Source organism: Pseudochaenichthys georgianus, chromosome 8 (assembly GCF_902827115.2).
Source record: "Pseudochaenichthys georgianus chromosome 8, fPseGeo1.2, whole genome shotgun sequence".
Lineage (NCBI taxonomy): Eukaryota > Metazoa > Chordata > Actinopteri > Perciformes > Channichthyidae > Pseudochaenichthys > Pseudochaenichthys georgianus.
In genome coordinates this window covers 33,148,015-33,170,777 of record NC_047510.2, presented here as the reverse complement: position 1 = coordinate 33,170,777, position 22,763 = coordinate 33,148,015, and the positions used below count along the sequence as shown (strand labels likewise).

The following is a 22,763-nucleotide window of genomic DNA, read 5'->3' as shown; positions in this document are numbered from 1 at the left end:
CCCATGCCCATTTCTACTCATCATATTTCCATTGTTGAGGTCGAGAATAGATTTACATTGTGCAATTTTCCAAACTCACATTGGTTTCAGCATCTCTGTATAGCATGTGTATCCACTCTCTCCTGCCCCCCCCCCCTCCCTGTGAGCCCAGTGTGCTCTGATTGGTCGGGGCGTTGCGAGGCTCGTTGCTGCGAGGAGCGGACAGGTTCCCGGGTCGGCGATACAGCGAGAACAAGCGAAACTCATCCTGAGCACACACACACTCACAGCCGAAGTAAGAACAATAAGTGCGGCTTGATATTGAGTAAAAGGTTTGTAACGCTGTGAGTCAATGGGTCTGCGGAGAGCATTCCTCCGCCATCCCAACTCGTCTATCTCCAGCGTTCAGGGAGCTCTCTGCAGGTCAATGGGACTCCCTGCTAGTTAGCCAAGGGGTCCTGGTGAGTGAGGGGCTCCGAGGATTGGTCCATTTGTGTTGATCTGGGTGTGCACACATCACAGAACCCAGGAAGCAAACAATGGAAAAGGAGAAATCCCCAACGAGGCGTTCTGGGGCAGCAGACAGGTCTCTCTGTGTTAGAGCTTTACTCGCTGCAGGGTGCACTTTGAGGGTTTGACTCTGCAGATCGTTCACATGCAGAAAAACCTTCATAACAACAAGGGGACGGGTGATAACCGGAAAAGCATGACATGGGACCTTTAAGGGCCATCTAGTTTCATTATATTGGAGCGATGGCAGACATCTCCAACACTCGACAACTCGCACTAAAACAATCAAAATGGATGACTAACACTACAGGTAAGAGGAAAAAGATGCATTTGTGTTTTTAGGACACCTCCTCCCTTTAAACCTGATAAAGGTATATACGTATAGTTTAGGTGTGTCCTTGAGCAAGGCACTTCCCCCTAAATTGCTAAATTATCCACAGTATTCGATGTATTACACGTCTTATATATATATAATTTAAAGCGCTTTGATAAATAATTATTAAGCATATAGAAGTAATAAGTATTCCCAGACCAATTTAAAAACCAAACAGTTTATTTATTATATACATTCAATAATAATGGAGAGAATAAACAGAAGGCAGACACAAGGATGGCAAAATGAACATTGTGAGAAAATACATGTCACTTATTGAAAAAAAAATCACTTGGATAAATGAGCTTTTAAGAGCATGTGACATTACAAAAAAAAAAAATCCACATGCAGTTCAAAGTCATTTATGAAATCCCTGTACAAAAACACCTCCCACTGTTCGATTCGAGGGTCAGAGGAGAACTTTGTCCCAGCATGCACCTCTGCAGCAAATCAGATTTACTACCGTTAGAGTTAGCATCGCAAGAGCTCCCTCGACAAAAAGCCAATGGGATTTTTTATCAGCTTTTGAAATATTGCAGACATTAAAATCAGTGGCAAACACCTTTTCTATGATGCTTTGTTCAGCGTGATAATATCCGTATTATACCGGCAATTTTATGATGTTTGAAATGTAGCAAAAAGCTAACGCTAGGCTATAAGTGAACACGGTTGCATGACACCGCTAAGCTAATGGCGGCTAATGTTGTTTCTCTTTGCCACTTGCTAGCAACTGATGTTTTCAGAACACCTAAAAGCTTTGGGTATTTACTCGTGGGGTATTTACTGACATATTTGATGTAGAAGAACAATAAGTGAGAGTCTTGTAAGCTAACGTGAGGCTATAAAGGAATTACATGACTTCACGTCACCACCGCTAAGCTAAAGGTGGCTAACGGTCAGCCCGATGACGCTTAGTCGTCTTTTTCAGCTACGTGTTGAACAAATGATGAACATATCTTCAGTTTGTGTAAACCACAGACCTTATTGTAGACGTCTAACCAAAAATAAATTTAAATTGAGTTTGATAAGAGGGAGCCCGTGCTAAAATGCTAACTCGTTCCTGGTTTTAGGACTCATTCCTGCACCACAGTGGCTGCTCGATGCACCAGAAAGGTGGCGCTAGCTGTTTCACCAGCGTCTTCTTTTCATCTCAAAGCCAATGATCATTAGGTGATTTTACTGTCGGTATAAAAGAGAACCACGGGGGGTCCGCACGTCCCAAATTAAACTGGTGATTACAAACCGAGGCACAGAGCAGCCGTAACCCAGAGTATTGAAGCAAATCAACTTCCTTTCCCCCCTGGACCTTTTACTCCTCGCCTCAACATCCTCCTCTGTAAACACCCCCCCCCCCCGTCCTCCTCTCCTCCAGCACTATGATTTTGAATTCATGCACATAATGAAAACAGGATTCTGACTTCCTCTCTCACAAAAGCATGCATAGCAACACTTCTGATAATACTTGTAAGGAATAATAAAAGACCCAAAAAAGAACAAGAGGTAATGCTCGTCGAAAATACTCATTGGACCTACTGCACACAATCATACAAAAAAAACTCCTTGCACTGAAATAAAAAAAAAAATACACAGCAGGGACGTTCGTTGTCCTGTCAGCTGATGATTAATGGCTCTCACCTTCACAATAACCCTCGGCCCTTTCCTCTTTTTCTGGACGTTTTTGGACGATTTATTTCGCTGTAATTCGGCCCTAACGGCAAAAACACAATCCATAATATCAGCTCCGTCTTTCTGCGTATCCCTCATGACTCCATCTGCTCTGATTTCCCTTGTCTTGGCAATAACTGAGTGGTCCGAGTTTGTTTTTGTGAATTCCCAAATCCTGCACCTGCTGCTGCGAACACGACATTCCCCAGGGCGCTGTAAACTATATATAACTAAATAAAAGGCACAAAGAAACACTAGGAAATACATCGGGACCAAAATAAAAAAAATGTGCTTATTTCAGAATAAAAATCTTTGGAACCAATAATAGCAACAAAGTGAGAGTATATGGAGAAACATACAAACTCCTCGGACCCGAAACAATCCCAGAGTAATAACGACGGATTTTAAAATGAGAAATCATGGTGTCCTTAACGATGAGTATAAATATCAGACACCCCCGTTCGATCTCTGCGTCTCCAATTTCTAATTCTGTCGGGATTCACTATAGCCTCCTCTGATTGGCCGGGAGGGATGATGAGCTTCCCGCTTTGAATCGGCGACTCGTTTTCGATGAGCGTTCGATTGCAGGAATGTTTCATGATGGGTTTTTTTTGAAGAAGAAGAAGAAGCGCTACGAGGAGAAAATCGACGACGAGCCTTTAGAGAAGAGGCGGGGAAAAAAGGACGGAGATACGGGATCCCGTCTTAGTGTTGTTGGTTAAATGAGTATAACAGGATGTCTCTGTGGCTGCTTTATATACTTATCAAACGGCAGCAAAAATAAGTAAAAGAAGAGTGAGGTAATGCAGAAAATAAAAGTCATTTTTACCGTCTTTTTCCTTGTCGTTTTCTTAACATGATTGTAAATTCAAGGGGAAAGTAGTGAGCAAAAACGATAAATTCCCATGCCGTGTAGAGTGGTTTCTGTCGGTCCCAGGTCCTCCCGGATAAATGCACAAAAAATCATAATAATTCCTACATTTTCGAGTACCTTTCAGAGTAGCGTCCTTTTGAAATGTAGACGATACCGTCTGCTTAAAGTGTGGATATATGAGCTCCTATTAATAGGCGGTGGATATACTGTCAGAGAGGGGAACAGACGTGAAGTCTCACTCCTTCCAGGTCCCGTAGTGTAGTAAAAAAACGTCCGAAATCACGCCCCGTAGTTCAAAGTCGCAGGGTTGTTTTGCTTTTTTCGTGGCAGGTTTGTTTTTCGAGGACAGAGTTTGATGATGTGGCACAATGACCTCTGTCGCCACAAAATGGCAAAAAAAAAAACACGAGTTGTCGCTATTGTCCGCCTGCGGGAGAGTGGAGGGGAGCTGCTGCCAAACAAAGAGCTGGAAAAAGGGTTTTTTGGGAGCGGTGTGAAATTCCTCGGATGTTTTTTTTTTTTATTCTTTTAGTACGGAGCAAACCTACTGTATCCTGCCCGGTATAAACTGGCCTGGAAGAGACAAAGAGAAACAACACATCAATAAACAATGAAGCGACAGCGCTGTATTATTCCATCAAATGTACAGGTCGCATTCAAATCGACAAAAGATGCATTTCATGAGACAAATGTGCACTTTTTTTTTGTTTAACTCACTTGCAATGTGAGTGCAATGTCCTGTTGAGGACACACAAAAAAGAAAGGCCTATGGTGGATCCAAACATAACTTAACATGTGCAGACCCCATGCATCCACTTGCATTACCCTGAAAGTACAGAGGGTGCCGTGCATCTTCAAAGTATAAATAGTGTGTTTTGTGCAGAGGGCTTGTCAGTTAACTCACCATTGCTCCGACTCCATAAGCAGCGGCGGCTGGATTTAAACCGTGGTACGGGTCTGTAGTGTACACTCGGCCGTAACTAGGGAACACAACGTACAGGAAGTTACACATTTTGGTTAAAGAAATAAAGACAAAACAACTTTACCTTCCTTTTTCTTTTTGTAAGGCCGGAGTATTGATCATGTTTTTATGCATGTATATATACAAGTATAACGGCCAATTGCCAGGGACCAAGCAGTACGGCAACACGACACAGGACTGGTTTAAAGAAACTGGGTTTTTTTTATTTACCCATAAATCCAAAGAAAACATCATAAACCAATCATTTCTAATAACTAAGCCGATACAGGGTGTCTGCAGGAATCCTGAAGTCAGATGTAAGACCCTTTAAAGACCCTTCCCGTACATCTGAAGACCTCATCGCCACTTGGAGTTCTAACCGGTTACCTTGGCGACACACTTTACCTCACATTGACTATATACAGTATTGATTGTCCTTCCTCCTTATCGTCCAACCATTTGGACGCAAACTTGCATTTCCCCATAACGATGTTGCTTAGCAACCGGCGTAAACGGACCTTCGCGCGATCAAGCAGTGAGCGTGCGACGTCCTGTTCAGATGACGTCAAACCCAACGGGATGCCATCAATAAACTACAGAATCACACGACACACCTACGCCATGATTACATTCAGGCAGACTGTAGAATACAACCTCTCTGGAGCATTTAGATACTTAGTGAACACAAGCTACAAAATGTAACACCTTGGAAAATGCCGTTTAATACTTTTTAATATCCTTCATTTTCGCTAAATTGATTTATCAGCTTTTAATACTTTTTAAGACCCCGCGGACCCCCTGATATAAAAGAGGTCAACAGAAAATACCTCAAAGAAACATGGCATCACGTCAGCAGGAGTAAACTCAACGAACTGACCTGCTACAAAGACAAGCCAAGGAGCCTCTATAGTGGCTTGGCCAAACAAGTAGAAACCAAGGGATACCGTTTGATAGCAACAGACAAAACCCAAACCCCCCCTTTGACATGGAAGCATTTGAGCTTGTTTTTAATTGGCTCTCCTCTTTTCCTGATTCTTGACAGAATTGTGATCCTTTTTAAACTAATTTCCAGCCAACGTAATGTGGGCGGATTCAAAGGTCTGGACCCGGGCGACCATCGGGGTCCAGATAAAACGCTGCAGCAATTAGAAAGAGGAAATCTAATCGAAGGAGGAATGTGGAGAAGTCTCGACCAAAGTGACCTGGTGAACACAAGTGTAGATGGAAACGTTAACAAAGGTGTGTGTGTGTGTGTGTGTGTGTGTGTGTGTGTGTGTGTGTGTGTGTGTGTGTGTGTGTGTGTGTGTGTGTGTGTGTGTGTGTGTGTGTCCTCACCTGTCGCTGTAGGCGGCGGCTGCAGCGGTTGCCCCGGTTACGGCGGCCGGCTGGGCGTAGCGGTAGGCGGCGGCCGCGGCAGCAGCAGCAGCAGGATAACCTCCCTAAACACACACACAGAAAGAGTTAATAATGTGTGTGTGTGTGTGTGTGTGAGGAGACACCTGGGCTAAGGTGTGGGGATGACGGGGCGCCGGATAGAGGTGGAATATACCGACATCTCACTCTGAGAGAGATGGAAATATGTGTGACTTTTTGTAGAATGTCATGAATTCTCGAGATACTACACCATGTATGTTTTACTCTGTGCAATGTCTCATCTCAAAGGTTAACGTTTAGAAAGTAATCTAGTTATGCAGTTATAGAAGATATAAACTTGTATTAAATACAAAAACGTCTTGAATTTAGTACGAACAATTGGGTCGAAGCTTCTTTTGTCGTCTTTTCATTTAGAAAAATACTTATTTGAACAATTCTAGACGTGTTTTAATCCTACAAAAATATTCTGCTTGAAGACACGCTGGCTTTTATTCTTAACGTGATCTCATTGAAAAGATTACGCCATCACTGCACCGCTCGATAACAACATGTTTAATATTTGTACATTGTAGCACAGCCCTGAGTAAAGAAATACATATATATGACATTAACGCCCACAACCTGTTTACCATACATATAGACTGCATTATATATGGGGGGGGGGGGGGGGTTATCAGAGAGACAGAGGGAGGAAATTGAACTGTCGCGTTAGATTGTATTATTATTATTATCACTAAAGGGAGATCAGAGGGAGACACACACACAAACACACACACACACACACACACACACAGCTGAGAGCGTAAAGAAAACTCAATGTAATTACAGACACGTCGAGAGAAGGACACGCAGTTATGACTTTTGCCGTTATTGTTATTTGTGTTATTTTAAATGGATTTCAGGGAAAAAGAGAGGAAGGACACACACACACACACACACACACACACACACACACACACACACACACACACACACACACCCACACACACACACACACACACACACACACACACACACACACACACACACACACACACAGGTTTGAGATTCACCATTCTTACGTTTTTGCAGCTATTTTTAAACCTCTTTTCACCCGAGCTGCGTTGAAATGTCATAATAAGAAGGTGTGTGTTTACATGTTTGCTTGTTTACATGTCTGCTTGTTTACATGTCTGCTTGTTTACATGTCTGCTTGTTTACATGTCTGCAGGCCGCTCTGTGCAGCGCATGACTGGACACACACATGCAGAATCAAGCCCCAGAGCGAAAGCAGGATACGCTGTGAGGAGAGCGGGGAGAGAGGGAGTGTCTTATACTTACATATAAGTCTGCAGCGCCGTAAAACCCATCCTGATACACCACACTGAGAGAGGAAGAGGAGGAGAGGAGGAAGAGGAGGGTGCAAGTGGAGTGGTGCACAGTCCCGAAAAACCAGAGTGGAGGAAGGTCACACAGAGAGAGAGGGGGAGAGAGAGAGACGTTATTTCACACCCGTGCAGCATGCAGAGCAAATAGAGAGACTTGATACCGCCCACGTGTGCAAGAGACAGTTCAATACATCTGGTTACTTTAAATAATCAAATGGAAATATATATATAAAATAACAACAGTTATAATAATACAACACCTAAATATTAAGATAAATACATATAAGAAATAAATACATTTGCATACATAAGAAACATACAAATAAATAGTTGTTGAAATATAAACATAACAAAATACGATATCAATATTTAATATTTAAGCATTTTTCCTTATATTCATATTTATATATTTTTATTTCTTGCAAATAAATGATGATATCAACGTTTTTCTTTGTATTTATTTATTTTTAATTCTTTATTATTAAAAGGCAAAAGCAGAAACGTATAAAATAAAGACTTAAAGAATACATTTTATTATTAAGATTTTGGATTAGAAATATAATTTATGAGAATTTAACTACTTTATTTATTTACATATTTATTATTTCCACATGTGTTTTCCTCATCTTCTCCAGATGTCTTCTTTGTAAAGGACACTACTGTGACTCCAAAGATAAGATTCATGTCCTTGAGCTGAAGTGCCAGAAGATCTCTGACCGCTACAATAAAACCAAGACTTTAAAAGTCCCCCATTACACTGTTCTTCATCAAGATATCACAGGTCTCAGATATATCCAGAGCCTGTCTCTGATTGGCTGAAACACCAAACAGATCATTGCAGAATTACCCATAATCCCCTCCGTTTCAGCCCTGTTTCCAAAGTGCTGATTCTCTGTCTGTTACTTTAGATGAGAATAAGGAGCCCCTCCCCACGCCCCTCTGAGAGACATTTGGTTACAAAGAACTCAATGGAGCTCTAGAGGAGATTCAGGTGATAAGGGGGGGGGGGGGGGGGGGGGGGTTACCTTGGTTGCTGATTGGCTAATGGTTACACAAGACAACACATCGTTATGACATCATAAAGCGTCCAAAATCTGATCAGCTCATTTTCAGACAGGTTTTTATAGAAATGGATCAAAAAGAGAGAAAATCTTTGTTCCTGAAACTTTCAGAGTCTCTTTCCACAGAGGGGACACATGTTGATGTAGAAGAGACATGAAGAAGAGGGGACACATGTTGATGTAGAGGAGACATGAAGAAGAGGGGACACATGTTGATGTAGAAGAGACATGAAGAAGAGGGGACACATGTTGATGTAGAAGAGACATGAAGAAGAGGGGACACATGTTGATGTAGAAGAGACATGGAGAAGAGGGGACACATGTTGATGTAGAAGAGACATGAAGAAGAGGGGACACATGTTGATGTAGAAGAGACATGAAGAAGAGGGGACACATGTTGATGTAGAAGAGACATGAAGAAGAGGGGACACATGTTGATGTAGAAGAGACATGGAGAAGAGGGGACACATGTTGATGTAGAAGAGACATGGAGAAGAGGGGACAAATGTAGATGTAGAAGAGAAATGGAGAAGAGGGGACAAATGTTGAGGTAGAAGAGACATGGAGAAGAGGGGACACATGTTGATGTAGAAGAGACATGAGAAGAGGGGACACATGTTGATGTAGAAGAGACATGAAGAAGAGGGGACACATGTTGATGTAGAAGAGACATGAAGAAGAGGGGACACATGTTGATGTAGAAGAGACATGAAGAAGAGGGGACACATGTTGATGAAGAAGAGACATGAAGAAGAGGGGACACATGTTGATGAAGAAGAGACATGAAGAAGAGGGGACACATGCTGATGTAGAAGAGACATGAAGAAGAGGGGACACATGCTGATGTAGAAGAGACATGAAGAAGAGGGGACACATGTTGATGAAGAAGAGACATGAAGAAGAGGGGACACATGTTGATGAAGAAGAGACATGAAGAAGAGGGGACACATGCTGATGTAGAAGAGACATGAAGAAGAGGGGACACATGTTGATGAAGAAGAGACATGAAGAAGAGGGGACACATGTTGATGTAGAAGAGACATGAAGAAGAGGGGACACATGTTGATGTAGAAGAGACATGAAGAAGAGGGGACACATGTTGATGTAGAAGAGACATGAAGAAGAGGGGAGACATGTTGATGTAGAAGAGACATGAAGAAGAGGGGACACATGTTGATGTAGAAGAGACATGAAGAAAAGGTGGATTTCGTTTCTAGTGGAGCAGATATGGAGCGGGTATTTCACCTTGTTCAGCTTCATCATCATCATCATCATAGTAAGAAAAGCCATTAACCAATCAACTCCGCTTTGCTCTGAGCAGTCACGAGTCGACCCCATTAGCCAATCATCACAGCACGGCAACAACATGCACAGTACACACACCGACGGACAAAACACACACGTTAACGGGAATAATTCTGCCTCTGCATAACGGCTCGACGTGCTTTGTGTGTGTTCATGCTAATCTGCTGACGGCCTGGTATCTGCGGGGTTTTATTCAAACGAAGCTCCAATGGTGCAATCCCATCAGAGCTGAAGAGCTTATGGCCCGAGCGACGGAGGGAAGGATGTGAAGTGCGAGCACGAGCCGCTGTGTTAGACAGGGAGCGGGGGAAGGACTCTGTGAAGTGCTTCCTCGATAGAGTTAAAGGCCACTGAACAAAACAATTGATCCTGACTTTTAGTACTTCTCAAATGTGTTAAAACACTCAGGGCAGCTACGAACGTGTGCGACGTCAATAACTCATAGTTCTGATTTCCCCATCAGCGGCTAAAACACACTTTGAATTGTGCATTTCAGAATTATTATCTTTATCAATACTAACACAGATTTGTACATATTTATTGCCGTTATATATTATTATAAATACATTTTACTTTTACTCTATTTTGTTATCTTTTTATTTCACATTTTTACTTAATTTCTTAACATTTTATCAATTATTTTAAAATATTGTATTACATTTTCTTCATATTTTTACTTAACTGGATTGTTTACATTAATATTTACATTTTAATTTATTCTTTATCCTTTTATAGCACTTTTTATGACATTTTTATATTAATATTGGCATTTTTACTTAAATTCTTAAAATGTTATAATTTTTTTTAGATTGTATTTCAATCTTCTCACGTTTTTACTAGACTGCCTTGTTCCTAATAATATTTACATTTTATCTTATGCTTTATCCATTTATAGCACTTTTTACTTAATTTATTAGATTTATTTAAGTCTTCTTTTAAGTCTGTTCTTACCCAGGGTATGTAGGCATGGCGGGTTGAGGCACGGCGGCTCGCACAGCGCTGTAGACGGGTCGGCCGCGGCCTCTCAGGTGAGCCCCGCGAAACGCTGCTGCTGCTGTGGTGGCTGCTGCCGCTGCTGAAGAGTAGGGGAACCCTGGGACTGAAGGGGGGGGGGGAGAGAGAGAGAAAAGCAGGTGATTTAGAGAAGAAGGGAGATAGTGTGGATGGACAAAATAGGTGGGGAGAAACATGCTAATTAGGCATTGATACCAGAAGCTGCATTGTTGCTTTCTGGGACCTTTATTTTGAAAAATAAGCTTAAGCCTGAGCTTCCTCAAAGTATAAAGCAACTCTGTGGGACTTTTATTTTCAAAAATAAGCTTAAGCCTGAGCTTCCTCAAAGTATAAAGCAACTCTGTGGGACTTTTATTTTGAAAAATAAGCTTAAGCCTGAGCTTCCTCAAAGTATAAAGCAACTCTATGGGGCTTTTATTTTGAAAAATAAGCTTAACCTGAGCTTCCTCAGAGTATAAAGTTACTCTGTGGGACTTTTATTTTGAAAAATAAGCTTAAACCTGAGCTTCCTCAGAGTATAAAGTTACTCTGTGGGACTTTTATTTTGAAAAATAAGCTTAAACCTGAGCTTCCTCAAAGTTACTCTAGTCTAGGGGACTTTTATTTTGAAAAATATGACTTTTCCTGATCTTCCAGCAAGGATAGCATACAACTATGGGGGTATTATTTTGAAAAACAAGCCTCTTCCTAAGCTTCCTGTAAGGATACGGTAACTCTATGGGGCTTTTGTTTTGAAAAACATTCCTTTTTCTGAGCTTCCTGTAAAGACACAGCCATCTATTGGGATTTTTATTTTGAAAACAACCTTGCTGAGCTTTCTTGAAGGATATAGTAACTTTATGTGGCTTTTATTTTGAAAAACATGTCTCTTTCTGAGCTTCACGAAGAGATAGTAACTCTATGGGGCTTTTACTCTGAAAAACACGTCACTTTTTGGTTAAAAAATCCCTTTTAAACTTCCTGTAGGAATACAGTAACTTGGTTTTTTGGTTTCCTGAGATTTCTATAAGGAAACAGGACCTTTATTTTGAAGGTGTGATAGGAAAGGGCACTGCTGACTCTACAGAATAATAGACTGTCGTTCGGCAGTCACACAGAATTAAGGAGAAAAGGGAGAAGGGGAATAATCCAATTGCTGCCTTGAGGCCTTGATATCAATAAAAGTGTCAGATAGGAGAAATGCCCGGCAAGCAGAGTATTAATATAAATTAAAGATTGGAATGTGATTAAAATGTAAAGTAGGCAGTGGAGACGTAGTAGTTACCTGCGTAGATCTCAGGTGCGTACATGGCTCCCATCATAGGACTCAATTTCCACCCCGCTGACATTCACAAAGAGAGAGCATCGTTACAATGGGCAGTTTGGAAAGAGCACAGTATTCATCATTTACACACACTTTTCCCTACACCTACAATGCACTTTTTATTGGCCCTATTTCGACGGCTTTCATATTTCACCAGCTACTTAAAAAGCCAGTGTAATCACGGCGACAGAAGAGGAGCAACGGGTTGAGCGCCTCAGAGCAGCGATGCTTTAAAATATGCATTTTGATTGAGGCTGAGCGCGTCCTCTTCTTCATTACTCAGATTCCCTCGGCCACACTAACTCTGAAGCTCGTCCAGGAGAAGCGGCACAGATGGTGTGCAAAGCAGGGCGGCACGGATACACACGCAGTATTGCTAAGATGATGTTTGAACCCCGCTTTTTAGCATTTCTAAGCAACATTTAATTAAGACTTGAAACTAGCTTAATCAAACTGTATATATTAATACTAACGATAGCCGTGTGCAACTACATTACAGTGTGTTCCACACAAGCTAAACAGGGGGACTGATTCTGACCATTTTGAATACAATACATGTCAGTGAAGTCACTATCTATCACTGCATGAAGAAGAACAATGGTCATTAGTGAAGAACACGTTGCAATATAATACCGGTTGCCCATATCCAACTTCTAAGCAGGATAATCGATAATCAATAAAACAATAGTTCCGCTGCACGGAGACTCTTAAGACGAGATCTGTAAATCATCAGAGTATCGTATTGGAAATGAACATTCGAAGCAATAGACGGATAATCTGAGCTCAATTTGAGAGTGCACCGTCGTCATGGCGAGTAGGTGGTGTTAAAAATAATCAAATCTAAAATAAACTCCTTGATATTGTGTTTGCTGACGGCCTTACATAATGTGGTCTGCCACTGCGGGAGGAAACACTGATCGTGTGCTTTTCATCCGCCTCTCGCTGTGAACCTGATGCTGTTTGGATTACGTGTGTGTGTGTGTGTGTGTGTGTGTGTGTCCTAGCATTACTATACTTGTGGGGACCTACATCTGTTTACACAGTCACGTGTGGGGACTGATTAATGTTAGGGTGAAGACTTGGTTAGGGTTAGGCATGTGTTGGTTAGGGTTAGGACAAGTCTCCAGGAAATGCATGTAAGTCAATGTAATGTCCCCTGAAGTGATGTATACATGCATGGTATGTGTGTGTGTGTGTGCGTTCATTACCGTTACCGTAGGGCAGCGCGCTGAGGGCCGCCTCTCCGTTAGGAAACGGGCTGACCATTTTCTTGTTGGTCATCACCCGGGCCGTGGCATTGTTCACCTGAAGGAGGAGCGGACGGTTAAACACCAGACAGCTCAACAAGTAACAACTAAATTACGCAAAGGGCTAGATCACCAGGCGTGCGTGTGTGTGTGTGTGTGTGTGTGTGTGTGTAGTAATATATGAACCGTGTTTGCCAACATGTGCTCGTAGTGCGATTGTCTTTATTTTGTATATTTCTTGGTACACTCACGTATTTATTGTTGTTATTATTGTACAATACTTCTACAAACATTTTAATATTTTATTTCACATTTTAATTGTATGTTTATGTTAATATTATTATATTTCACTTGAACTTCTTATGTTTAAATAAATTATTATATTTTTAGTTTATTCCACATTTTACTGAACATTTTGACTTTGCTTCTTATTTTTTTAAATATATAGTTAATGTATTTGATTTGATCATTTATAGTAGAGTTACATTTTAACTTCTTATGTTTTAATTTATATATTATTTTGGTCCATTTTATTATTTTATTTTATATTATTGCACATTCATTTTTTTCTTTTAAATACATTTTAGTTTGTTCTAAAAACTCTCACAAAACCCTAATTTTCCCCATTTCCCATCAGTTGTGTGAGATGCCTGTTTCTATGTAAACCTAGAAAGCAGAATGTAACATCTAAGATGGCTGCTAGCTCGTTTGTTGTTCTGTGTTAAAGTGGGTCGGCTGTTAGGGGGGATTTCAGTCCTCATGCAATTAAGAAGCCAGTTGCCCATCAGAGATTTGATGATTCATTGTGGGCAGATATTAATGTGGCCATGGGGGGCTTCGGTTATATTGCGGCCGTAAATTGCAGCAAAAGAAACGCCGCTGTACTTTTATTATTTTTCATGCTCAGGTGTTTCATCCTTTCTTCGGTGCGCGTGCGTCTTCTACGCCTGACATTTCAGTCTAATGCTCGGGCCTTCAATCCAAGATGGTTGATAATCTCCTCTCTGAGCTTCAAAGGCTCCTTTGATCTTCCTTTGATGGGTTTTAAGAGAAGGAGATTGTAGCTCTGTGTAAAAAGCCATACTGTCGCGGTGTTCAAGCTCTACATCGGAGTGTGGCGAGAGATTAATGACCTTTTTGGCTCGATGAGGGGCGCGTGTGAGAGAAAGAAGGACTGAGGAACACACACACACACACACACACACACACACACACACACACACACACACACACACACACACACACACACACACACACACACACACACACACACACACACACACACACACACACACACACACACACACACACACACACACACACACACACACACACACACACACACACACACACACACACACACACACACACACACACACACACACACACACACACACACACTCACACACTCCCATTAAGGAGACCATTAAGGCATCGACTGCAATTCGCCCGGGTCCCTCGTGAGTCATGTTCTTTATCTGCAGAGCTCCATTCACATGGAAATGAGGTTTGCCTCATTTTCCCTCATTGCAAACGACAAGGTCAATGGCAAATGATTCAATTAGCCTAGCATGGTTAGCCATCTGACACCACTGTCCGCGGGTGTCTGAGTGGAGACATTTGGAAATGGAAATGTGTGTAATTAATCAAATCAACGATTTTTTTGTGTCAATGGGAAATGATGTCAGGACTCATTAAAAGTGTTCTATTGACGGGTAACTTTAAGGATTTTAGCCAGAGAAGATTTACAACAGCATATGCACATTAGTAGCAGCACCACTTCCTGTGTACTAATGTATGTATGGTTTATTTTGCTAGCTTAGCATATTAACACAGCTAACAGACATGTTTAGCAATAGGACAATTAGTTACCTAGGGTTTTTGCTAACGTTAGCTTAAAATGTATGTTAACATATATTATTTAGCTAGATTTACACATTTAAACAGCTAATGAACCTATTTTAGCATTGGGAAAATTAGTTAGCTTGAGTGTTTTCGGAGGTTAGCTGACGTTAGCTTGAATAGTTTCCAGTTTTAAGTTAATGTCATATTTTATTTGAGCTAGCATTACATATTTACACAGCTATCGAACATTGGTCAGCTAGGATGTTGGAGAATGTAGGTTTGATTTGTGTTGCCAGATCTTGTAAGAGTTGTTTGTGAAAGAATAAATAAGACAAATTGATCCATAACAAAGTATGTTTTCTTCTGATTTGACGGTCTGAGAAAATGCCATTTTAGTGCGTCAGTATTTTCGGAGGATTTGTGGCTTTTGATAAATGTGTGTACCGTTTGTGTTATTTGCAATTAATGAAATACGTCGACAGGATCACATGCAAATCAACAGAATATGGAAGGCAGATCTCAAAGTGTTAATAATTAATAAAACATTCAGCCGTCTCATCCCATTTAACCCTCCCAAGTCCAGCCTGAATCATAAACCGGGACAACATGACGTCACATTTCCATATGAAACCAAACTTGTGGGGTTTACATACCTAAAAAGAAATATTCCAAAAATAAAAAAATACAAAAGGGAGAGAAAGAGGGGGTGCAAAAACATTTTTTTGGACAAAATTAATAATCGTATAACACAGAAATTACACGCAGCCAAATATGGGCGCAACACATGACCAAGAGTGAGTAACAAACCAAAAAAAGTAAAAAATTCAGCCAATCAGCAAGCGTCGGATGCAGCATAGAGACCAATCAAAACGTTCGCAGCACTCCCACATCGAACACATACGAGACAAAGATGGGACAGGTAAGTTAAGAGGAAGGGATGCAGGTGAGAAGTAAAGAGACAGAGCCAGTCCATATACAAAGAAAATCAGGAGAACATTAAGATGGAGTGAAGAGAAAACAGGGAGAAAAATGTACATGAGCAACACAAAAAAATAACTGTTTTAAAAAAAAAAACATGTATCCCAAGGTGCATCATTCAAATAAAGCAATTAGATTTGGTGACCATTCTCCTGAAATCTCATTGTATGTGGTGGGTTGAGAAACAGAGCACCAAAGGATGGAGGGAACAGAGAAGAGTGAGAGAGAGAGAGAGAAAGAGTGAGAGCAATCCTCATTCCCAAAAAAGGAGAGAAATCAAATAAACACGAGACACTTTGCCAGGCATTAAAACTGTGTGTCACAAACTAAAGACCAGAACACTACGACTACCACTACGACTACTAGTACACAGACAATCCACTACAAGAGAAACCAAACCAAAAAGAGAAAAAACAAACAAAATGGCAGCATAATAAGAGACCCAAACACAGTACGGTAAACCCCATATCGGTTTAGAAATGCATATGGTTACACAACACTGGCAACACTGATTTGACCGCAGCATAGTTTATTTTTAAAGCTGTAAATTAACTCAAAAATTCGAATTTACGAGATAATTTGAGGTGTTTTTATCCTACTAAATGTACCCCTTTAATCTCAGAGAATATCCACATTTCTCGTCAATGTATGATATTTACTTGGAGCAGAATGTACAATTAATTTGCAAAGATACTGCTAAATAAGACTAGGACTGATATTTAAAAAGTCTTTGTCTAATGGTGTATTAAAGCCATTATTTGTTGGTTTTTAAGACCCTGGGACGAAGATAGTTTAGTGAAAAACATCTGAAATGTACAAGAAAAAAAGGGATATTCTCATAATTTTCTCTTGTACATTTACCACTTCAAGTGTATCCATGATTTTTCTCACTTAAATGTCCAATATTTATCTTAAATTAGGCAACCTAAAACTGCCCTAATCAACCGCCTCCAAGTGAAAACGGGATATTCTGTATCTGCAATACGGTTAGCCCGATGCTAGCTAGCTACATGTCGTACATTAGCAACATTAGCTCAAAGCTTCATACTTAAACCTTTGATATCTTTTCTTTTTGCCCATTGGCTAGTATTGGCCGACATATACACTAAGCTTAAAGCAGGCAGGTCAATAAAGTAATACAAATTACCTGCAGCTCAGGCGCCTGCATTCACTCAAAGCAAATCGTAGGAAGCAACAAGGAGCAAAAGCTTCATTTCAATTTCTGTTGATTGTTTTTTTTGGTTATTGATATTAATCAAGAAAATGAAGACTAGGTATACACATTGGAGTCCAGATGGAGAATTAATCAGATGGATTGTGGATAGCCGTGTCATTGCATAGAGGAGGGTGATTACATTCGGTCATTCCCAGTGAGGTGTTAATGACATGGTGTGAGGGAGGGAGGGAGGAGGGCATGTGGAGATAATATTACCGCTAAAATAATCGTTGAAAGACGCTGTGTCTGTTTGTGTGTCTGTGGTGCCGTGTGTACTCGTAAAATAACAAACAATAATATCTCACTATACTGACTAATATTGCAAATACTGTACAAGCTACTTTATTAAATGCCCATTTTTGTTCAGGGGTAGGGTGGGAAAAGGGAGGGGAGGGGTCAGTTCAGTGATAGATGTTTGTACACAACTTACCGTTGCCGTAGAAACAGCGAGTGGTTACCGTGGAGACTGACAACAACACACAGAAGTCGTCAGGGAAACAGAAAAAATATAATAAATAAAGGAACAAATAATCCTATAGGAACAAAAGAAACCTAAACGATATCTCCCCCCCCCCCCCCCACTGCTTTTTCTCATCGTGAAATAAAAACCCTGGTAGCAGCAGTGTTACAGCTCAGAATGGAGTATAAGAGGAAGAAGAGGAAGAGGAGGAAGAAAGAGGAAGGAAAAGGAGAGAGAGGATGCTAGCTCTCGATGACTAACCGAGCTCAGAGCATCATTGAAAACGATCAGAGCAGTGACGGGAAGTTATTCGGTGCTCGAGAGACGGAACAGGAGAATGGAAATGTGGGGCAACCTCATCTTTAACTCAAATCTAGCCTAGTGAATGCACTGAGAAGCAGCGAATCGGAGCACTTCCAAGAAAAGAGAGAAGGAACAAATTCACAACCCAACACCCTTCTTGTTAACAGCAGTATTTTGCTAAAAGGGGCCCCGTTATGCTAATTTCCAGGTTCATATATATAGCCGCTTTCACACCAAGTACTTTGCCATACTTAGTTCCCAGCACTTAGTTCCCCCATGGAACTAAGAGCCGATCCCCTGAGGGAAGATTACGCAAATGAAGCCGCTGACGTCACTTCTTCTTCTTCTGCTTTGGGTTTACTGGCAGGCCGCAAACAACTTCACGGCGTATACTGCCACCCAAAGTCCCCGGCCGGAAGTCCCTGGAGTTGGGGACTGGCTTCAGTAGTAAGCTGCTGGGACTCCCCGCAGCTTCTATTGAAGCCTTCCGAGTAAATCGCCAGAACGTCGACACCTCCTCATCTCCACCGCTCCCATGTTTTCTTTTGTGTTGCCATAAGTTATTCTCTCTCCGTTGGTGCGCGGGGCTAATGCTAATGCTAATAATGCTAATGCCAGCAAATACAATGGCGGCCTCAAAAAGCTTTTCCGAGGTTTACGGGGCGTGGTTTGCAATTCGCCCAGCCAATCAGAAATTGGTACTTTTTCCTCCCCAGGATAGTACCACCTCTCTAGCAGGCACTAAAATGGGGGTAAAAGTTCTCATGAACCAAGTTCTCTTTTTGGTGTGAACGCAAAATTCCAGGAACTATCGGAACTAAACGGGAAAAGTACGGGTAAAAGTACTCCGGTGTGAAAGCGCCTTATATGTTGTGCCTCTCCTCTACTGGGACATGTCTCCATGCTTTAATGTTCAAAAAGCTCTTTACTTGTCTCATACTGCCTGTGCTGCAGCACCTCTTTTCCCCCTCTGTCTGAAACCAGAGCCCAGTCTGCTCTGATTGGTTAGTTGGCCGGCTCTGTTGTGATTGGTCAACCGCTTAGAGAGGTCCCGCCCCTTAGCCAATCACGTACAATGTGTTGGAGCGCTAGCCAATTGGAGCATGGCGTGTGTGGGAGAGAAACTTCCTCTGGAGGGAATTTAGAGATTATAGCCTTTGCAGACCATTGACATGCACACAAACCTACATAACTACAGGAAAGGAAAACCCCCAAAAAGCATAAAAGGGCCTCTTTAAACTTGGGCAATAAATGACTAATTCTTGTGTGGCTAGGTTAGGCCAGAAGAGAAGAGCCCATTTTCAATAAAGTACATTTAATTATCTGTTGTGAACTAAGTGTTTAGCAGTCACCACAAAATAACATACTGAAAGTAGTTTGATAGTCAAACAATAAAGTAAGACGTCAAATCAAAACACATGACGATAAATGGAAACAGAATAAGGCAGGTAGAGATGATGGCAAAAAAGAAGTACTTTCAAATTAAACACGAAAGGACAGAAAGACAAACTTGACTGGCAACAAGAGATGAAGAGAAAGACAGACGACACACAGAGAGGGTTGGAAAGGGCAAAGTGCAAACTCTCTTTCCCCTTTTCGTTCAACCGTTTCTACATTTCCACTCGAAGCAAAACACACATGGATACGCGCACATTTCATTCATGAATCGATCCAAATCATGCAGTAAAAAGAAAGCTTCGATAACAAAAACAGAACCAGTCCAATCCAAAGCCAAGGGAAGAAGAAGAAGAATAGGAGGAGGGGGGTTTTATGACATCGGGACACACGGAAGCTGGTAAGCCTTCAATTTAGGCCATCACCCATCCAACAACTCACAAACAGCTGAACAAAATCGCCCAAAAGGTGTATGGAAATGGTTGATTTCGGACCCAAAGTGAGCTGAGGCCGACAGTGTACCATTCAGGAGTGAGAGATGGTTGGTAAAACATGCAGAAACCCAGGCAAAAACATCTTCGTATCCTCTTCATCGCTCAAACCCATGCACTGGTGACGCACTTTATTCCCCCCTTTGCATGCAGAGCCCTTGTATTCTGCTTTTCAATAAGTCTGACTAAAACTCTGCGCTCGGAGGAACAGTCACTTCCTGTCACACTCGAGCCACACAACCTTAAGAGTTTGTGAGCAGGAGTCTTTAGGGTTCAGCATGGTCTCTTTGCCCGACAAAGCTCCGTATCCATTGCGGACGTATTCGAGGTCCGGTACGTTGAGTAATTGCTTGGCTTTTGTCCATGCCGTGGCAAACACTGCATTTTGCAATAATCTACCGCAAGCAGAAAGCTCCCCGGAAGGTCGATGCAAAACGAGGTAGACCTTTTGTGCAGCGCTGGTTGTTTGGTGTCGATAAATAATAAAAAAAAGACCAGGGTTTACGGCTTTATTATGTCTTGCATCCCCAGAGACAATGGAACCATTATTGCCGTCGGTAATTACTTCTGCCAAGGAGGTTATATTTTCGGGGAAATTACTAGGAAAAAGGTGAGTTTGATTTTCCTGAAACTTGGTGGAAGGGTGAGGCATGGGCTGAGGAAGAACCCATTACAATTTGGAGCTGATCCCAATAACAAAACATGACGTTTCACATGTGTAAGGGAAACTTCTGCAGCAATGGAGAGTCAGGACGAGGAGAGCTTTGATGTCAAACACTGATATTTATTACAAGTATACGGCCGGAGAATTTCACATCACAAGTCACAGCAGCCAGAGGTTCTGACTGCCCGGGTGGGTTGCCACATCAATTCTGCTGCGCCTCTCTCTCGATAGCCCTTTTAACTAGTTCAGAGAGAGTAAACAACATATTTGGGGAGATAGATTAAACAGCTGGGCACCCTGAATCACTTACGTCTGACCCTTAATGGCCTCGAAGCCAGCGTTCCCACAGCCGTAAACCATTTTGTGATCGAGAGATGAACTGGTTTATCAAGATAGCTGGAGCCTCCCATTCCTTAAAGGTGGGGTAGGTAAGTTTGAGAAACCGGCTCGAGATCGCTAGAATTTGAAAATACACAACCGGAGAAAATCTGCCACTTCCTCACAGAGCCCCTCCTCCAACACGCACGAACGCGCACATGACCAATGAGGGCACGAGATAAGCGTGTGCCCCGATGGAAGGCTGACAGGCAGGTAGGCCATCCAATCCGTTTAGCCGGGCCGGCTAAACGGATTGGATGGCCTACCTGCCTGTCAGCCGTTGTACTTTTTACAGTATTACGGCTTCTACAGAAGAAATGTTTTGATGGATTTGTTGTCAAAGCACTTCAGATATTCATTGCTATCGGGATGTTAAGAGCATTCCATGGAATATAACAAAAAGTGTATCTCGAGCCGGTTTCTGAAACTTACCTACCCCACCTTTAAGAGAGATAACAGAGCCAGGGTTGGTCGTAAATGTCAACACACAGACAAGGTTAAATATCTAGTGAGTAAAGACAGAAATATTCTTTGACAACTTTCCTTAACATTGGGAGGAAGCAGCATTAATAAGGCGTCCGAATAATCGTAAACATGTGTTCTAGACTTGGACAAGCGAACGTCCACTTGAGTTGGAAAAGCATATTGAAACCTATCGGCGCATTGTTCAAACACACCACGCTTTTTCTTTGTAGTGTTCAAGTTGTTTGAACATTATGATTTAAAACTGTCGAGCAAACCGAAGTCGTGAGAACAGCTTCCAAACTCTGGGAAATTGAACCATCTGTGGAGCATCTGGACGCAGCATTCTAGTTTATTTACCACAGTAAATCGAGAACATCTAGACCTTTCCATTGTCAAAATAATGTTAGTTAATTCGACCACCAGCTGATAAGAGTTGTGGGGAATTTTCAATGGGATGCAATTGTCAGCAAAAAGTCCAATTGGCGCAACCATCGACTGCTTTGTTATTTGACTAATTGAGGTCTGTGGTTGCACTATTGAGACCATGCAAGAACCCGGAATGCACTTCCTCTGCAGCCAGTATCTGTAGCATCGGAATGAAGCTATGTATCTTTAGCTGGGATGTCCTAACAGTCAAAGCAACACAAGTCAATGACAGCCAAAATGTGAGGAGACGTAATGAGTGAGAGCAGCTTCACCATTTGAATGTTAGAGCATACGCACAATCATACGAGTGGGTGGAGAAGAGATGCCTTGATATATAGACCTGTAGGGGTGTATATATAGAATGAATGGTGATGAGATGGGGTAGAGAAGCAGGTAGAGACAAAGTGTAGTTGAGCCACTTACATGGATACATTGGAAGCACACAGGAAACCTGACTTCTTCAAAGCGCAGAGTTTTAATCCAGACAAAGAGAAGGACATTATGCACAAAAATTCCCTTTCTATTTCATGACATGCAGGCTGCTGAGCTGCGAGAATAACTCCTAACCGACTCCCATTGGCATGCACAAAGAATGAGAAGTGTCAGCACTCGAGTTGAGTTTCCTTTTTATCAATCATTCCCCATACAACTCTCTCTGAAAGCTAGGTCTCAGCCTTCTTTCAGTGAAGACTCGAAGGCACCCAGGTGCAACTGAATTCATGCCAACTGAACAAATCCCATCACCAATTCAACAAATGGACACACGGATAAACATGCAAGAAAATACATCCAGCTGTGTCGCATATCTCCATGATAAAATACCGACCATGCAGCCTACGTCGACTAATCTCATGCCAGTGAACTTCACAGTCACACACATTAACCGTTATATACACAGTACGCTTTAATTTCAGAGTTTTCTGAATTATTATAGCTCTCATAATTCAACATAACTCTGAAATGAAACGGGCAATTCAAGCGAGAGTTACAACATCTGCCAGAAAGCAGAACCGCCACATGGCATTGCCTCAAATAGAAATGTTTTTCTCCTCTGTTGAAAGAATGTATAAACACTGATCCAGCGCCAGCCTTTTGTCTCCTCAAGCCCA

At 41.7% G+C, this 22,763-nt stretch overlaps 1 protein-coding gene across 4 annotated transcripts in view; it reads right to left on the bottom strand.

The window, feature by feature from the left end:
* Positions 1–1,024: 1,024 nt before the first annotated feature.
* LOC117450790 (RNA binding protein fox-1 homolog 2-like) overlaps positions 1,025–22,763 on the bottom strand; it is a 74,601-nt gene continuing 52,862 nt past the window's right edge. For 3 of the 4 annotated variants that reach the window (XM_071204121.1, XM_071204123.1, XM_071204124.1), the window contains 8 exons: positions 12,995–13,091; positions 11,748–11,804; positions 10,421–10,568; positions 7,057–7,099; positions 5,698–5,801; positions 4,306–4,381; positions 4,119–4,139; positions 1,025–3,974 (listed from right to left, as the gene is read on the bottom strand). In XM_071204121.1, coding sequence (XP_071060222.1) covers positions 3,930–3,974; positions 4,119–4,139; positions 4,306–4,381; positions 5,698–5,801; positions 7,057–7,099; positions 10,421–10,568; positions 11,748–11,804; positions 12,995–13,091 — 591 coding nt within the window. In that variant the 3' untranslated portion in view covers positions 1,025–3,929. The remainder of the gene's footprint in view (positions 3,975–4,118; positions 4,140–4,305; positions 4,382–5,697; positions 5,802–7,056; positions 7,100–10,420; positions 10,569–11,747; positions 11,805–12,994; positions 13,092–22,763) is intronic. The other variant, XM_071204122.1, reaches the window with a different exon arrangement.